General features: G+C 46.6%; 1 protein-coding gene across 1 annotated transcript in view; it reads left to right on the top strand.

Moving 5' to 3' along the window:
- The window catches only part of myo1ha (myosin IHa), a 71,942-nt gene extending 56,039 nt beyond the window's left edge, over positions 1–15,903 (top strand). Inside the window, exons 26-29 of the mRNA XM_085961308.1 lie at positions 1,274–1,344; positions 2,900–2,997; positions 8,330–8,429; positions 15,133–15,903. Coding sequence (XP_085817434.1) covers positions 1,274–1,344; positions 2,900–2,997; positions 8,330–8,429; positions 15,133–15,159 — 296 coding nt within the window. The 3' untranslated portion in view covers positions 15,160–15,903. The remainder of the gene's footprint in view (positions 1–1,273; positions 1,345–2,899; positions 2,998–8,329; positions 8,430–15,132) is intronic.
- The last annotated feature ends 1,569 nt before the right edge of the window (positions 15,904–17,472 follow it).

The following is a 17,472-nucleotide window of genomic DNA, read 5'->3' as shown; positions in this document are numbered from 1 at the left end:
CAGTTGGTACCGTAGCACCTTCACCTCTGAGTCCGAAGGTTGTGAGGTACAAATCCCACTCCAGACACTTGAGCGCAAAAATTCCAGGCTGACACTCCCAGTGCACTGCTGCGGGAGTGCTGCACTGTCGGAGGTGCCGTCTTTCAGATGAGACATTAAACCGAGGCCCCGTCTGCTCTCTCAGGTGGACGTAAAAGGCAATAATTGGCCCAGAAATTCAGGTCGGGGGCTTCCCGCGGGTGTAAGCCCCTGACCTGCACTTACCTAGCGCGCTGGCCATTGTGCTGTGGGCCCCTGTGGAATTCCGATCCTGGGCCACCTCCAACTGCCGGTGCGCAGTGCTTGCGTATCCCAGGGGCGCAGTTAGTTTGATGCGTCCCCTGGGATCACGTGGGCCATGGAGAGCCAATGGTAGCAGGGAATGCTTCATTCATAAGTTTGACAGGAAGACCTGTCAAACCTATAAATACTATAAGCCCCAAAACATCACTAAATCTTCAAATAATTTTTTTTTAAACCATCACATTTTAAAAATAAACTATAAATTACATGAAATAACTATTTTAAACAATTTAAATTTTTGAAAAAAAATAATTTTATTTTCTAATGGGACTAAAAATAAACTTACCTTTCTTTAAAGTATTTAAAAATAATAAACCTGTGGAAAAAATGTTTTAATTTTAATTAATTCACCACTTACCTTGTAAAAAGCAGGCCTTGCGACTGCTTTTTACATGTCTAACTTCTGGAGACTTACCTTCCCGGGAAAACCTGCAAAAAAAACCTAAGTTCGATGCGCACGCGCTGCCTCTCCTGCGCACGCTTTCCACCTCTTAACGCCTTCTTTCAGGGGAACGGAAGTGCCGGTTTCCCGCGCATGCGCAGTGCTTGCAGGAAACCAGCACTTCCATTGGGCTTACGGGTGAGTACCCCATGCATACTCACCCGTGGAGACCCGAATTTCTGGGCCAATATTTCAAAGAAGGGTGGGGGGGGGGGGGGGGAGTTAATCCTGGTGTCTTAGCCAATATTTATCACTAAAACAGATTACCTGCTCATTATCACATTGCTGTTTGTGGGATCTTGCTGTGCGCCAATTGGCTGCCACGTTTCCTACATTACAACAGTGACTCCACTTCAAAAAGTACTTCACTGGCTGTAAAGCAGCTTTGGGATGTCCGGTGGCCGTGAAAGGCGCGATAGAAATGCAAGTCTTTCTTTAACAGTGCTGGCCTCACACTGCTGACCACTTGTGTTTCTCTGTCTCCTCTAGGTGTGTCTGTCAGCAACCTGAGTGACGGGGTCTTTGTCGTCCATGTGCCCTGTGAAAACAACAAGCAGAAAGTAAAGGTTCCGCTTCTGTCTGCGATAGTTTCTTCTCACACACGGGGTCATTTTGACTTGGGGCGACAGTGTGAAACTTTATAAATCTCTCCCGGTTTTCATTTCCGTCGCCTCCAATGGAAAGGAACTTTGGGCAGGGTGTACATTGGGCGGCTGATCCGATATATCGCCCGTTTCACACTGTCGCCCTCAAGTCAAAATGACCCCCTATAGAATTCGAGCTGTGTTATTTTGTGACTGAAAGAAAAATGAATGTATTACGAAGGGAGGGGGGGGGAAAAAACAAAAAAACACAATAGCAAATAATAATAAAAAGAAATTCGGTAATCCTGATAAATTTGCTGGACATTAAGTCCACAACTTCCAGGGTTTTTTGAGGTTTTATTTTGTCATATTGCTGCTCGTGTTCCTGGTGATCCAGGGCCGCCTCCGGGCCCCACGAGGAAAGTTTAGTTCTCCATTGCCCCGGATTCACCTCCCCCCCCCCCCCCCCCCCCCACCGCCCACCACCCCCCCCCCCCCACCCCCACCATTCCCTCCCATAAGATCCTCCCACAGAACCCCCTTCCCCGCACCTACCTGTATGCCGGCCGGTGGCCATGAGCCGCCCAGTTCTCGCAAGGCCCCAGCAGTTGCTTCCTGCCTATTTCCTGCCTGGAATGGGCCGGAAGTGGAATGGCGGAATGGCACTGAGGCCCGGCAGTTAAAATCGCAGCGGCCTCATTTCGGGTCGGAGAGTAACTGACTCCCGTGAATTCCTGCCATAAACCCACTGGGGATTAAAATCGACCCGTCCATCTTGTAGACTGACTTCAGTCTAAATCGAACTTGTTTCCTAATTGCAGTATTAACACCAGCACCGACTGACATTAAGGGAATGTCTCTCAATTCTCAAACAGGGGGTAGTGTTTCTGCAGTTTGACCCTTTCTAGATGTACCCTTCCTACCTGAAGTCAGGGAGGTGGATAATTCCAGGTGTCTCCCAGTGCCATTCTAAAGCAGTTAATCAGAAGACTAATCTGCATCTGTTGTAGATGAATTGATGGAGATTTTGATTGCTATGATTGGTCAACAACTCCATTATTGTTGGATCATGCGACTACCAGAATGGCGAAATGTGAATTAGATGGACCTTGGTCTTTTTCCATCTAGCATATATATGCTAATATATATGTACAAATGTATGTTGAAATGTTTAAGTGTCCTAATCCAAATTGTACACTCTTGGGAGCCGCAAGCCTACATTTCGTTGTACTGCACTTGTGCACTAACAATGACAATAAAAGTTGATTTGATTTGATGTGGCTTAAATCAGCTTCTTCCCTTTCTTACTGGGGGGGAAGGAGGCTGGTTTTCACCCTACCACCAGTGCAAAGATCAGGGAATTCAACCATGTAGTGAATCACAAGTGCAAACATGTTTTCCACGCTTCCGCTGTATCGTGCCTTGCCGCTGTGATACACATTACTTAAGATAAAGGTCTGTGCCTCATGTGAAGATGGTGGTGATGGCAGTCAACCAGGTATTGTACTGACTGTCTGTCTCATGTATGCAGGGCGATGTCATTCTGCAGTGTGAATACGTGTTTGAGACAGTGACCAAGCTCTGTACAATGGCCAGCAAGCAAAACAGCTTCAAAATCGTACAGGGCAGGTAGGTAAAACAAACTGCACAGAATGACAGAGATGGAAATGCATTGCATGCGCCAGTCCTTGGCTATAATGCACCACAGGATGGTACCGGGGCTAAAAGGGTTAAATTATGAGGACAGGTTGCATAGACTAGACTTGTACACGCTTGAGTGTAGGAGATTAAGGGGTGATCTAACTGAGGTGTAGAAGATGATTAAAGCAGTTGATAGGGCAGATAGAGATAAACTACTTCCTCTGGTGGGGGAGTCCAGAATAAGTGGGCATAACCATAAAATTAGAGCCAGGCCATTGAGGGGTGATGTTAGGAAGCACTTCTTCGCACAACGTGTAGTGGAAATCTAGAACTCTCGCCCCAAAAAGCTGTTGAGGCTGGGGGTCAATTGAAAATTTCTAAACTGAGATTGATAGATTTTTGTTAGGCAAGCGTATTAAGGGTAATGGAACCAAGGCGGATAGATGGAGTTAAGATATGGATCAGCCGTCATCTAATTGAATGGTGGAATAGGCTCGAGGGGCTGAATGGCGGAACAGGATTGTTGAGCTGCAGACATTGCGATGCATCAGGGACAGGGAGAGTTACCTGGACACTTTGTTCCAGGAGGCAGTCACACCCTTTAGGTTAAGTGGTACTTTAGAGTTCGTCAGTGGTCAGGGGCAGGAGGGTGTGACTGCGAGTCAGGAAGGTATGGGGGCCCAGGATGTAATGATGGAGGAGCCTCAGCCCTGGACCTTGTCCAACAGGTACGAGGTACTTTCTACCTGTATGGATGAGGAAAAGGACTGCAGGGAGGATGAGCAAACTGACCACAGCACAGTGGTACAGGAGGACAGGGGGCCATCCAAGTGGGGGGAGAAGGAAGGAATGTGGTAGGAGTAGGGGACAGTATAGTCAGGGGGATAGACTGTTCTCTGCAGCCGTGAAAGAGAGTCCTAAAGGCTGTGTTGCGTGACTGGTGCCAGGGTTAAAGACCTCTCCTCGCAACTGGAGAAGAACTTGGAGTGGGAGGGGGAGGATCCAGTTGTCGTGGTCCATGTAGGAACCAACGACATAGGTAGAACTAAGAATGAGGTTCTGCTAAGGGAGTTTGAGGAGCTAGGGTCTAAATTAATAAGCAGAACCACAAGGGTAATAATCTCTGGATTACTACCTGAGCCACACGCAGATTGGCATAGGGTCAAGCAGATCAGAGAGTTGAATGCTTGGCTCAAAGAATGGTGTGAGAAGAAGGGGTTTCAATTCCTGGGGCACTGGCACCAGTACTGGGGAAAAAAGGGAGCTGTTCCGTCGGGACGCGCTCCACTTAAACCGGGCTGGGACCAGCATCCTGGCGAATTGAATAACTAGGGCTGTAGTTAGGGCTTTAAACTTAAAAAAAGGGGGGGGGAGGGGGAGGGTGAGGGGAAATTTAGAAATCTAAAGAGAAAGGTCAAGGCAATAGAGCAGTGCAGCAATTTGGGTAAAAACAAGCAGACTGTGACAGGAAGGGACAGAGAGTTTAACTGTAGCAGTGCAGCAGAGAATAAGGTCAAAGCAGGGATTAATGGTAAAAAATTTAATTAAAGGCTCTTTATCTGAATGCACGAAGCATTCGTAACAAGATAGACGAACTAGTGGCACAAATAGAGATAAATGGGTTTGGTCTAATAGCCATTACAGAGACGTGGTTGCAAGGTGGCCAAGGTTGAGAACTAAATGTTCCAGGGTACTTGACGTTTCGAAAAGACAGGCAGAATAGAAAAGGAGGGGGAGTAGCTCTGATAATAAAGGATGACATAAGGGCAGTAGCGAGAAAGGATCTCGGCTCGGAAGATCAGGAAGTAGAATCAGTATGGGTGGAGATAAGGAATAACAAGGGACAGAAAACACTGGTAGGAGTAGTATATAGGCCCCCTAACAGTAGCTATACTGTTGGACAGAATATTAATCAAGAAATAATAGAGGCTTGCAACAAAGGTAATGCAATAACCGTGGGGGACTTTAATCTTCATATAGACTGGACAAAACAAATTGGCAAAGGTAGTCTGGAGGACGAGTTCATTGAATGCATTCGGGACAGTTTCCTGGAACAATATGTCGGGAACCAACCAGGGAACAGGCTATTTTAGATCTTGCATTGTGTAATGAGACAGGGTTAATTAGCAATCTCATAGTAAAGGATCTTCTGGGGCAGAGTGATCATAATATGATAGAATTTCACATTAAGTTTGAGAATGATTTGCCTAAGTCCGAAACTAGAGTCTTAAACTTAAACAAAGCCAATTACATAGGTATGAGGGGGCGAGCTGGCTAAGGTAAATTGGAAAAATAGATTAAAAGGTATGGTAGTAGATAAGCAGTGGCTAGCATTTAAAGAAATATTTCATAATTCTCGACAAAAATACATTCCATTGAGAAACAAAAACTCCACGGGAAAAGTGATCCAACCATGGCTAACTATAGAAGTTAAGGATAGCATTAGATTGAAAGAAGAAGCTTATAATGTTGCAAAGAATAATAGTAAGCCTGAGGATTGGGAGAGTTTCAGAAACCAGCAAAGGTTGACCAAAAAATTGAAGATAAGGGAAAAAATAGAATATAAAAGCAGATTGTAAGAGCTTCTACAAGTATGTAAAAAGGAAAAGAGTAGCAAAAGTAAACATTCGTCCTTTAGAGGCTGAGACAGGCAAAATTATTATGGGGAATAAGGAAATGGCAGAAACGTTAAACAAATATTTTGTATCTGTCTTCACAGTAGAAAACACAAAAAGCATACCAAAAATGATGGGGAACCAAGGGTCTAATGAGGGTGAGGAACTTAACGTAATTAATATAAGTAGAGAAAAAGTACTAGAGAAACTAATGGGACTAAAAGCCGACAAATCCCCTGGACCTGACGGCCTACATCCTAGGGTTCTAAAAGAGGTGGCTGAAGAGATAGTGGATGCATTGGTTTTGATCTTCCAAAATTCCCAAGATTCTAGAATGGTCCCAGCGAATTGGAAGGTCGCAATTGTAACATCGCTATTCAAGAAAGGAGGGAGAGAAAAAACAGGGAACTACAGGCCAGTTAGCCTGACATCAGTCGACGGGAAAATGCTGGAATCTATTGTTAAGGAAGTGGTATCACAGATCACAGAAATCACAGAAACCCCACAGTGCAGATAGAGGCCATTTCGGCCCATCGAGCCTGCACCGACACATATCCCACCCGATCCCCGTAACCCCTACACCAACACCAACACATATCCCAGTAAGTATCAGGGCACTTAGAAAATCATAACATGATTAGGCAGAGTCAGCATGGGTTTATGAAAGGGAAATCATGTTTGACAAATTTATTAGTTTTTTGAGGATGTAATTAGCAGGGTCGATAAAGGGGAACCAGTGGATGTAGTATATTTGGATTTTCAAAAGGCATTCGATAAGGTGCCAAATAAAAGGTTATTACACAAGATTAGGGCTCATGGGGTTGGGGGTAATATAGTAGCATGGATAGAGAATTGGTTAACAGACAGAAAACAGAGAGTAGGGATAAACGGATCTTTTTTAGGTTGGCAGGCTGTAACTAGTGGGGTGCCGCAAGGATCAGTGTTGGGGCCTGAGCTATTTACAATCTATATTAATGACCTAGATGAAGGGACTGAGTGTAATGTATCCAAGTTTTCTTACCTTCTGAAGGCATTGACTCATGTTTGGCTTGGCATGACAAGCCCTCCTGTACTTCATCCATGAGGTTGTTCTTCATGTGTGAGCTTCGACAGCAGGCTGCTCAACCACAGGAATGCAATTCTGTCATCACCCGATCTCCACATACATGTAGTTCGCAGCAGGGACATTGGATAACAGTCATGAGTAAGAACCTTGGGGCTGGTTTGCCCCCTCCTAGCCCAGGGGTATTCAGGCCAATCGTAATGTCCCAACCACTGCCTTGGCTGATTTCAGCAACTCAGCACAGACTGAGATTGAGCCCGGGGCATTTATTTCACTTTCTGAACGGTTTGCTGAATCGGCAACAAAGATTTTGTGCTCCTTAAATTGTTAATTGAAATTTGCAAGTTAAAATAAAATGTCCTATTCATGGTGAGGTTTTAAAGGTACGATTTAACTGCGCTAAAGAGGGTGAAGAGGAGAGATTCTGGTCACAACTGGGGCAATGTTTTTAAAAATTCAATCTGGGGTTGTGGCGACACTAGCAAGGCCAGCATCTCTAGTTACCCTGAGAAGGTGATGGTGGAGAGCCTTCTTCTTGAACCACTGCAGTTGCCACCTAGAAGGACAAGGGCAGCAGGCACATGGGAACACCACCGCCTCCAAGTTCCCCTCCAAGTCACACACCATCCTGACTTGCAAATACATCGCCGTTCCTTCATCGTCGCTGGGTAAAAATCCTGGAACTCCCTCCCTAACAGCACTGTGGGAGTAGCTTCACCACACGGACTGCAGTGGTTCAAGAAGGCGGCTCACCACCAACTTCTCAAGGGCAACTAGGGATAGGCAATAAATGCTGGCCTTGCCAGCGACGCCCACATCTCAGGAACGAATTAAAAAATATAGTGATAGTGCTACCTGCCTGGTATATGAAGTAGCAGAGCCGTGAAGTTAATGTAGTTCACAGGTGTCATTGATGACAAACAGAAGCAGGTGTGACGATGCTATTAACAATGTGATTATGTGGATTAAAGTGCAGTGAAGAGAAAGTTACAGCCGACAGTCTATGCAGATGACACGAAACTTGGAAGTATAGTGAACAGTGAGGAGGATAGTGATAGACTTCAAGAGGACTTGGACAGGCTGGTGGAATGGGCGGACACATGGCAGATGAAATTTAATGCAGAAAAGTGCGAAATGATACATTTTGGTAGGAAGAATGAAGAGAGGCAATATAAACTAAAAGGTACAATCCTAAAGGGGGTGCATGAAGAGAGAGACCTGGGGGTATATGTGCACATAAATCGTTGAAGGTGGCAGGGCAGTTTGAGAAAGCGGTTAACAAAGCATACAGGATCCTGGGCTTCATAAATAGAGGCGTAGACTAGCTGAAGTGCTCTTGTAGAGAGCCAGCACAGGCTCAATGGGCTGAATGACCTCCTTCTGTGCTGTAACCATTCGATGATTCTATTATAATGAGGGGGAACATGTATATAACTGAGAACCTTATATCACAGTGGAGGAGGGGGTATGTAACAGAGAGTATTATAACAGAGCTTTATAATAAGATCAGGAGATGTAACAGAGAAAGTGCAGCATTTTATATCTTTTTTTACTCTCTCCTAAAGTATTTACCATTCTGTGTATATGATAATTCAATAGTGGTTTTAATAACTCACTCTGTATGTAAATGATTGCATTTCAGCTTGAAATTCACAATTCAACCAGGAAAGGAAGGTATAGTCGATTTCACCTCAGGCCATGAGTCTCAGGTCTTCAAAGGCAAGAATGGTCATCTGATGGTGGTAAGAAGACCAAATGGTTATATCAGTGTTATTGGTGTAAAGGATTTGGTTGAAATGTTATTACTGACAGAGCTGTAGTGTCCGCGTATCAATAACACACGGACTGCAGGTGAACGGTAATAACAAGTGTTTACTGAACAGAGGGTATGCTGGAACTGAAAGTACAGAAGCCTGCTACAGTTTTATATACAGGTGTGGTCACTGCCGGTACTACAGTATAAAAGCAGTTCTCTCTTAAAGGTACATACACAACAATTCCTCCCCTTTTAGATAAGCAGTACATAACATTCATTTAACAATTAAATAATAACTAATTACAATTACAATTTTCTCTGTACTATATACATCAACTGAAGTAATCATTTATAAATTCAGTCTTTGAGGAGGCTTCCTGATCCTGTCTGGATAGCGCCTTTCTCGCGTATCCTGTTCTTGCGGTGGAGTCGATTCTGGCTCATTGTCATTGGTTGGTTCGTCAGCTTCCAATACCACTGATTCTGAGGTAGACGCAATCTGTACCTCGGGTTCATCACCAGGCGCGCATGCTCGTGGTATGGGTTTGACTTGTTCCTGTGACTCTAGAATCTGGTCAGCATGGCGTCTCACGATGCTCTCTCCAACGTCCACTGTGTACATTAGTGGTCCCTGCTGTGTGCATATCGTTCCTGGCTGCCATTTTTCTGTTCGGTAGTCGCGGGCCAAGACTGGTTGCCCTATCTTGAAGCTCCTGGTTGGCTTCTCATTGATGTGCTGGAATTGCTTATCCTCAACATCTCGTCTTATGTTTGGTTTGAGCAAACCCAGGCGACATCTTAACCTTCGGTTAAAGAACATTATGGCTGGAGCTTGGTTGGTAACTGCATGTGTCGCATTCCAGTAAGCAAACAAGAAATTATCCACCTTGTGTTGTAGTGGTATGTCGTCATTATACATCGCCTTTATTGCTTTTTTAAAGGTCTGAACAAACCTCTCAGCCAATCCATTTGTGGCTGGATGATATGGGGCAGATGTGTAATGTTTTACCCCATTATTCCTCAAAAACCTCCGGAAATCTTCGGACACAAACTGTGGTCCATTGTCGGAGCAAATCTGTTCTGGCAAGCCATTCCTGGCGAAGATGGTCCGTAGGACTGCAATAGTTTTCTCCGTGGTGGTGGAGGACATTTTGATGACCTCTGGCCATTTCGAATGTGCATCCACAGCGATTAAAAACATTGAGTCCATAAATGGACCAGCAAAATCAATGTGTACCCGTTGCCACAGAGATGAGGGCCACTCCCATGGGTGTAGCGGGGCCTGTGGTGGAGCGTTTTGGACTTTCTGGCATCCTGTGCATCTCTTGGTCATATCCTCGATTTCTTTATCGATTCCTGGCCACCACACAAGCGCCCTGGCTAGGCTCTTCATTTTTACCCCTCCCAGATGACCCTCATGAAGCTCATTGAGCACTCTATCTCTCAACTTGGGTGGAATTACCACTCGGGATCCACACATCAAGGTCCCCCGGCACACTGACAGCTGTTCTCTCCTTGGCAAGAATGCTGGCAACAGTGAGTCGCCATGTGCTGGCCATCCCTTCACCGTCAAATCATAGACCCGAGAGAGTGTCGGGTCATTTCGGGTTTCCTTCTCTATACTTGAGTTTGTAACAGGTAGACATTCGACTATGGTCGAATGGAATATCTCAACAGGGTCCACTGCAGGTGCTTCCTCCACCGTAGGCAATGGTAGGCGCGACAGCCCATCAGCGTTTCCATGCTGTTTCGTACCCTTGTACTCTATGTCGTATTGATGTGCCCCTAGAAAAAGGGACCATCTTTGCAGCTGGTGCACCGTCATCACCGGAACGCCCTTCTTTGGGTTAAAAATGGAGACCAGAGGCTGATGATCAGTCAGTAGGGTGAATTTCTGCCCGTGCAGATAGTGATTGAACTTCTTCACCCCCCACACCAGGCTGAGGGCCTCCCTGTCAATCTGGGCGTAGTTACGCTCGGCTGAGGTTAACGAGCGCGATGCAAAGGCTATTGGCCTCTCTGAACCGTCAAGGAATTTGTGTGACAGCACCACTCCAATGCCGTAGGGAGACGCATCACATGCCAACCGAATCGGTAGTGTTGGATTGTAGTGGGCCAATACTTCTTTTGAAGTGATTAGGCATTTACATTTCTGAAAGGCACGCTTACACTCATCACTCCATTTCCATGCTACTCCAGTTTGCAGCAGGGCGTTCAGTGGGTGCAGAATTGTAGATAAATTCGGCAAGAACTTATGGTAGTAGTTCACCAACCCGAGGAACGACCTCAGTTGCGACACATTTTCCGGTGCTGGAGCCTTGACGACTGCCTCAATCTTGTCTGGGGACTTATGTAACCCCTCCTCATCAATCATGTGACCACAATACGAGATTTGTTTCCTGAAAAACTCGCATTTGGGGCGGTTGGCTCGTAGCCCATATTCTTGTAATCTAGTGAGCACCCGCTCCAGGTTGGCAAGGTGTTCACTGTCATTTTCACCCGTAACCAGGATGTCGTCCAAATAACACTGGGTCCCCGGGATCCCTTGCAGGACTTGTTCCATCGCCCTCTGCCAAATAGCCAGAGCTGATGCTACCCCGAATACCAGTCGGTTGTACTGGTAAAGACCTTTGTGAGTGTTTATCGTGAGGTATTTCCTAGATGCTTCTTCTACCTCCATTTGTAGATACGCTTGGGCCAGATCAATCTTCGTAAAGCAGTTCCCTCCAGATAGTGAGGCGAAAATATCTTCTATCCGTGGAAGTGGATATTGTACTGTGTGCAGGACTGGGTTCACAGTTACCTTAAAGTCCCCACAGATGCGAACCTTCTTCGGCTCCCCAGGCGTGCTGCTCAATGATTTCTTCATTACAGGAACGATGGGTGTGGCCCACTCGCTCCAGTCCACCTTGGACAGCACACCCGAATGCTCCAGACTCTCCAGCTCTGCTTCGACGGCTGGGTGGATCGCGTACGGTACCGGTCTGGCCTTAAAAAATTTTGGGTTTGCGTTATCTTCAATTTTTATCGTTGCTGTTACTCCTTTTAGAGTCCCAAGTCCTTGTTGGAACACCTCTTTCGTGTCAGTTAGAATTTTTGACAGTCGTCCAGGTGTGACATCATCATCCTTTTTGTCAGCCACAGTTAGCGCCTGAATGGAATGCCAATCCAATTGTATTTTTCGGATCCATTCACGTCCCAATAATGGTGGTCCTCCATCTTGTAGTATATATAGATACAGTTTCTGTGTTTCCTTGCCGTTGTATTTAACGGGCACTCTTGTTTTTCCTCTGGGGTAGACTTTTTGCCCCGTATATGTCTTCAATACAACGGACGTGTCCTTCAAGGGTATGTGTGAGAATAGCCGCTCATAGTCTCGTCAATTCATGACAGTTAGGGCTGATCCTGTGTCCAATTCCATCTTTACTTGGGACCCTGCTATCATGAGGGTGACCCAAATGGTTCGGTGATCCTCCTTTGCGATCACGTTGTGTAACTTTAGACAACTTAGTCTCCTGCTCCCGGAGTCCTTATCACTCTCCTGCTCTTCTGAACTACTGTCTGTCATTTTTTTTACTTTCTTGTACTTTTCCTTAGTAGTTCTTTTTAGTGTTGGTTTTCTTTCCCGACCTGCAGACTCTTGCTATGTGTCCCACTTTCCCACATTGCCTGCATACTTTGTCCTTAAACCAGCAGTCCTTCTGGTCATGGGTTGTTCTGCCGCAGCGATAGCACTTTTCTGCTCCACATGCCATTTCGTTGGTGCTATATTCTTGTGGTTTCTGTTGTATTTCCGCAGCTCCCCGTGCTGCTGCTTCGTAGGATACTGCCACGCTGAAAGCCTTTTCTAGCGTCAGGTCCTTTTCCGAAAGTAGTCATTTCTGGGTTCCTTCACTCTGGAGCCCGCAGACAAACTTATCCCTTAAGGTATCTGCCAGTCCTGCTCCGAACTGGCAGTGCTTCGATAACTTGCGTAGTTCCGTAAGATAGTCAGCATTGCTCTCATCTTTGTGCTGGTTTATTTTATGGAACTTGAATCTTTCTGCTATCAGCAGTGGTATAGGGTTTAGATGTTCCTGTAAGATATTGACAATCTCTTCAAAGCTTTTCTCCATTGGTTTAGCTGGGGTAATTAAATTCCGCAATAGGCCGTACGTTCTCGAGCCCATCAAATTTAATAATACCGACGCCTTCTTTCCATCGGCCACCTCATTTGCCTTGCAGTACACTTCAATTCTTTCCACATACGTGGTCCAGTCTTCTATTTCGTTGTTGAAAGCAGTGATACTGCCACTCTTCGGCATCTTGGGTGGTTTAAAATGGCGCCTCCCGCGCTTTTCCTTCTTCCCCAATGGATTAAAATGGCGCCTCCCGCGCTTTTCCTTCTTCCCCTTGCTGCCAATGCTGCTCCTAGCGTTCTAAATAGTAATGGTGGCGCCCCGCGGCTTCGGCGCGTCTCTCTTTTGTTAGTTAAATTCCTTAGTTTTATTCTTCTTCGACGCTGCCCGGCTCTTGAGCACCGACCGCGCCCTGTGCGCTCCACCCTCTCTCTCTCTTTTCCTTCCCGACGACGCTGCACGGCCCCTTTGCAGAGCCGCTCGATCGGGCTCAAGCCCGCCGCAGTCTGGAATGGTCAGCGCACTACCTGCTACCAGCACGATTTGCTGGAACACCTTGACTGGGGAGCCAAGCCCAGCTCTCCACAGCCTCCCCTGCGATTCTCTGAACTCCGATGGATCACTGGGCGGTTGCCCGTGGTCGACGCCCGTTGCTCTGACTTCGACCTCCAAGAAGCTTCTTTTCAGGGATGGATCCCCGTGAGGTGATGCAGTACTGCAGGTGAGTTCGAACCTGCTCGTCGCCAGTGTAGTGTCCGCGTATCAATAACACACGGACTGCAGGGGAACGGTAATAACAAGTGTTTACTGAACAGAGGGTATGCTGGAACTGAAAGTACAGAAGCCTGCTACGGCTTTATATACAGGTGTGGTCACTGCCGGTACTACAGTATAAAAGCAGTTCTCTCTTAAAGGTACATACACAAGAGCGAGCTCCCCATCTCGGTACAGGGGCAATAGAGCAGTGGGGAGAAAGAAAGAAAGGGTCAAAGGGAGCATGCCAGTCTCACTTAGCGCACAGTGGCTAGTTACAGAGGGAGCATGGGATCCAGTCACCTGCCCAGCCCCTCAGCCAGCGACAGTGCAGGGGATGTGGGCAGTGGAGGGGGGGAGAAAAATAATCCAAGAAGGAGGCTAGGTGGCTCCATGGCTCTGTATGATATCATGAATCTGGTCCATTCTTTGTAATTAAACAGTGAGTGTCACCGAGATGTTTCAAGGTAGTACGTGTACCAGTTATAGCAAATGTGTCAGTCCCCTTCTAATCTTGAAAGCATGAATTAGGTCATCTATAAGTCTCCTCTTTTTGAATAAGAACATTCCGCTGTTTCCACTCGTAGGAGGGTCGGTGACCAGTGGACACAGGTTTAAGATAAATGGCAAAAGAAGCAGAGGGGAGATGAGGAGATTTTTTTAACGCAGTGAGTTGTTGTGATCTGGAATGCGCTGCCTGAAAAGGCGGTGGAAGTGGATTCAATAGTAACGTTCAAAAGGGGAATTGGATAAATACTTGAAAGGGAAAAATTTGCAGATATGCGGGGAAAGAGCAGGAGAGTGAGATTAATTGGTAGCTCTTTCAAAGAGCCGGCACAGGCACGACGTGCCGAATAGCCTCCTTCTGTACTGTGTGATTGTATGAACAGAGCCCAACCTCCCGAACAAAAGCAAAACACTGCGGATGCTGGAAATCTGAAATAAAAACAGAAAATGCTGGAAGCCCTCAGCAGCGGAGTTCCCGTTAAGGTGCGCGCGTGCGTGGCCGTGCCGTGGTCTGAGAGGTCCCGTGCAGGCCTTTACACTGTAGATACTGCACGTGAGCAGAAATTTGAATCGGCTGCGCATTGGGGGAGGCGGTGCAGCTTCCAGCGACATTGCCCAGCATCTGTCGAGAGCGAAACAGAGCTAACGTTTCAGGTAGAATCATAGAATGGTTACAACACAGAAGGAGGCCATTTGGCCCGTTGAGCCCGTGCCGGCGCTCTGCAAGAGCACTTCAGCTAGTCCCACTCCCACCGCCCTTTCCGCATGGCCCTGCAAATTTTTTTCTTTCAGGTACTTAGCCAACTCCCTTTTGGAATGTTGACCTTGTGTCAGAACCTCCTTAAGCTTTCCTCCCAACTTAACTTCCTGATACCCTACCGAGGGGCAGCATGTAGATGAGAAATGGGAGGGGGCCAAGGATAGATCCTTGGGGGACACCAGGTGCGGGAGCAGTTCATTTCAAATTTCGTAGTTTGCAAAAAGAAGAAGCCTAACCTACGGTCCCTCATAGCTGGCACGGCCTGAGATGAATTTGTACACTGTGTGATTTGCTATTTCACGTAACTCGTCCCAAGAGCAGTGAACTTCTGAGCAGATCTGAGAATTCGCTGGCCCCTCAGTCAGATTCCCAAATTATCTTCACTACTCACCTTTGTACCCTCTGAAATCCTGCCTGTGATTAAATGACCAGAAGTTCACAGAGCACCCATCTGAAGGTCATCACGTTGTGTGTTAAACACAGACACTTGTTGAATTTTCATTCAGGCTGAGCTGTTGTAACAAATTTTCTCTCTTTTTTCCTTTTCACAGATGACCCCAAGGGTAAAGTCTCGATGACCTTCCATTATTATTCATCTGTTTTTTTATATTTCATGGGAAGTATCAATTTGCTGCAAGCCCCAAAGGCATTCGTTGTATTGCTGTGTTACCCACTCAATGACCCGTCACCGTGATGACCTGCTAATTGTTGTCCTACAGTGTCAGCCAATGGCTCAGTAGGTAGCAGCCTCGCCTCTGAGTCAGAAGGTTGTGGGTTTATAGTCCCACCCCAGAGACTTGAGCACAAAACCTAGGCTGACACTCCCAGTGCAGTGCTGAGGGAGTGCCGCACTGTCGGAGGTGCCGTCTTTCGGGTGAGACGTTAAACCAAGGCTCCGTCTGCCCTCTCAGATGGGCATAAAAGATCCCATGGCACTATATTGAAGAAGAGCAGGGGAGTTCTCCCCGGTGTCCTGGCCAATATTTATCCCTCAATCAACATCACTAAAACAGATTATCTGGTCATTATCACATTGCAGTTTGTGGGAGCTTGCTGTGCGCAAATTGGCTGCCGTGTTTCCTACATTACAACAGTGACTGCACTCCAAAAAGGACTTCATTGGCTGTAAAGCGCTTTGGGACGTCCGGTGGTTGTGAAAGGCGCTATATAAATGCAAGACTTTCTTTCTTTCCTTCCTGTACAGTGTATGTCAGGGGCAATGGGCCTGTCCAATCCAATACTGACTCATTGCACAATGCACTACAGTGCCTGCAAGCCACAAACAGCCCAATACAGAAGTGGTTGGATTCAATGAACCGAGGGTGGGGGTAACCGGGGGGGGGGGGGACCGAGGGTGGGGGTGGGGGGGGGTGGCATATCTTGGTAAAGGTGGCGTGTGAACTCAGCCACACAAATCAGGATGTCCCTGGTCCAGTCCCCGTCCTGTCCTGTTAACTGATCTCAGCCCGGGTGGCAGTAGCAGTGTTCCAATTGACTTCAGCGTCCCTCGGTGAGGATGAGAAGAATCAGTAAGGGTTCTTGCTCCTGATGGTTGTGCAGTGACCCCTGCAGGGAAGCGTGTATGTGTGTGTGTGGACGGGATTGTGCTTGGTGCTCCTGCCCTCCCTGAATTAATAGCTTGTTGACGCTGACTGGGTTCGAGTGTAACAAATGTCAAGTTTGGCAAAGTACCATGGGGCACCTGTGGACCCATATTCCCAGCTCGCATCGGCACCTTTAAGAGAAATGAGGAGATAGCGAGAGAGAAAAAACAACCCTAAGCTTGAGCGAAGTACTGCGGATGTTGGAAATCTGAAATAAAAACAGAGAATGCTGGAAATACTCAGCAGGTCAGGCAGCATCTGTGGTGAGAGAAACAGAGTTAACGTTTCAGGTCGATGACCTCAATGGGAACATAGGAATTGCAGGACGAAAAAAGACCAAGGTCCATCTAGTTTGCCGTCTACCATCCTGTTTAGTCGCACGATAATAGAGTTGTCGACTAATCATAGCAATCAACCTCTATCAATTAGTCTACAACAGACCCAGAAATGACACAAGGAAAAACCCCAGTAGTGGAGAGCTTTGGGAACCATAGGTCCAAAGTCACTTTTTTCCTTCCAAGCACACTACACTCACCACACGGCGTGTCTCAAAGGACTCATATACTGTATCCCAAAATGTGATTTTCTGAAAGAAATCTATCCTAGGAGAGGTACCCATAAAAATAGGATGTAGACTCCCCGGTGCTTCAGTTGGTGAAGGCAGTGTAAACCTGCATCATACAGACCAGGAGATCCTGGGTTTGATCCATGGTTTGAGATTTGGACTCTGAGCGTGTACAATAGACACACTAGAGCGTATACTTCCTGCTGCTGTATAGTGACATCTTAAGGTAAAAGAACAGTTCTACAGTTTCCAAAAAGGAATTGGATAAATACTAGAAGGGGAAAAGAATTACAGGGCTATGGGGAAAGAGCAGGGGAGGGGGACTAATTGGATAGCTCCAGCAAACAGCCGGCACAGGCACGATGGGCCGAATGGCCTCCTTCTGTGCTGTAGAGGGAGTGCGAAAGGTAGTCAAGAAATTAAGTAAAATCCAGTGTTCCAAGCCAGGTAAGTTACAGGAACTGTAATTTTTGTTTCCCCTCATTTTTTTCTTCCCCTTTCCTGAATTCACTGACTCTTCCTGGGATACGATTCCACAGGTTCCGCTCATCCTTCAATACTTTTGCCCAAATGTAATTTTCCATGTGTGAAGCTAGACAGCGAGTGCTGGTAGGGTTTTCGACCACTAAGGGGAGGGGGGAATTAGAGCCAAGCTTGACCCAATCTTCATCCAGTATTCAACTTGTTCAGACCTGCAGACCAGATTTTTCAGTCGCTTAAAG

The sequence above is a fragment of the Somniosus microcephalus genome, chromosome 19 (genome assembly GCF_052327205.1).
Source record: "Somniosus microcephalus isolate GS21.2 chromosome 19, FLI_Smic_1.0, whole genome shotgun sequence".
Classification (NCBI taxonomy): Eukaryota; Metazoa; Chordata; class Chondrichthyes; order Squaliformes; family Somniosidae; genus Somniosus; species Somniosus microcephalus.
This window is presented reverse-complemented; position numbering and strand designations above follow the sequence as displayed.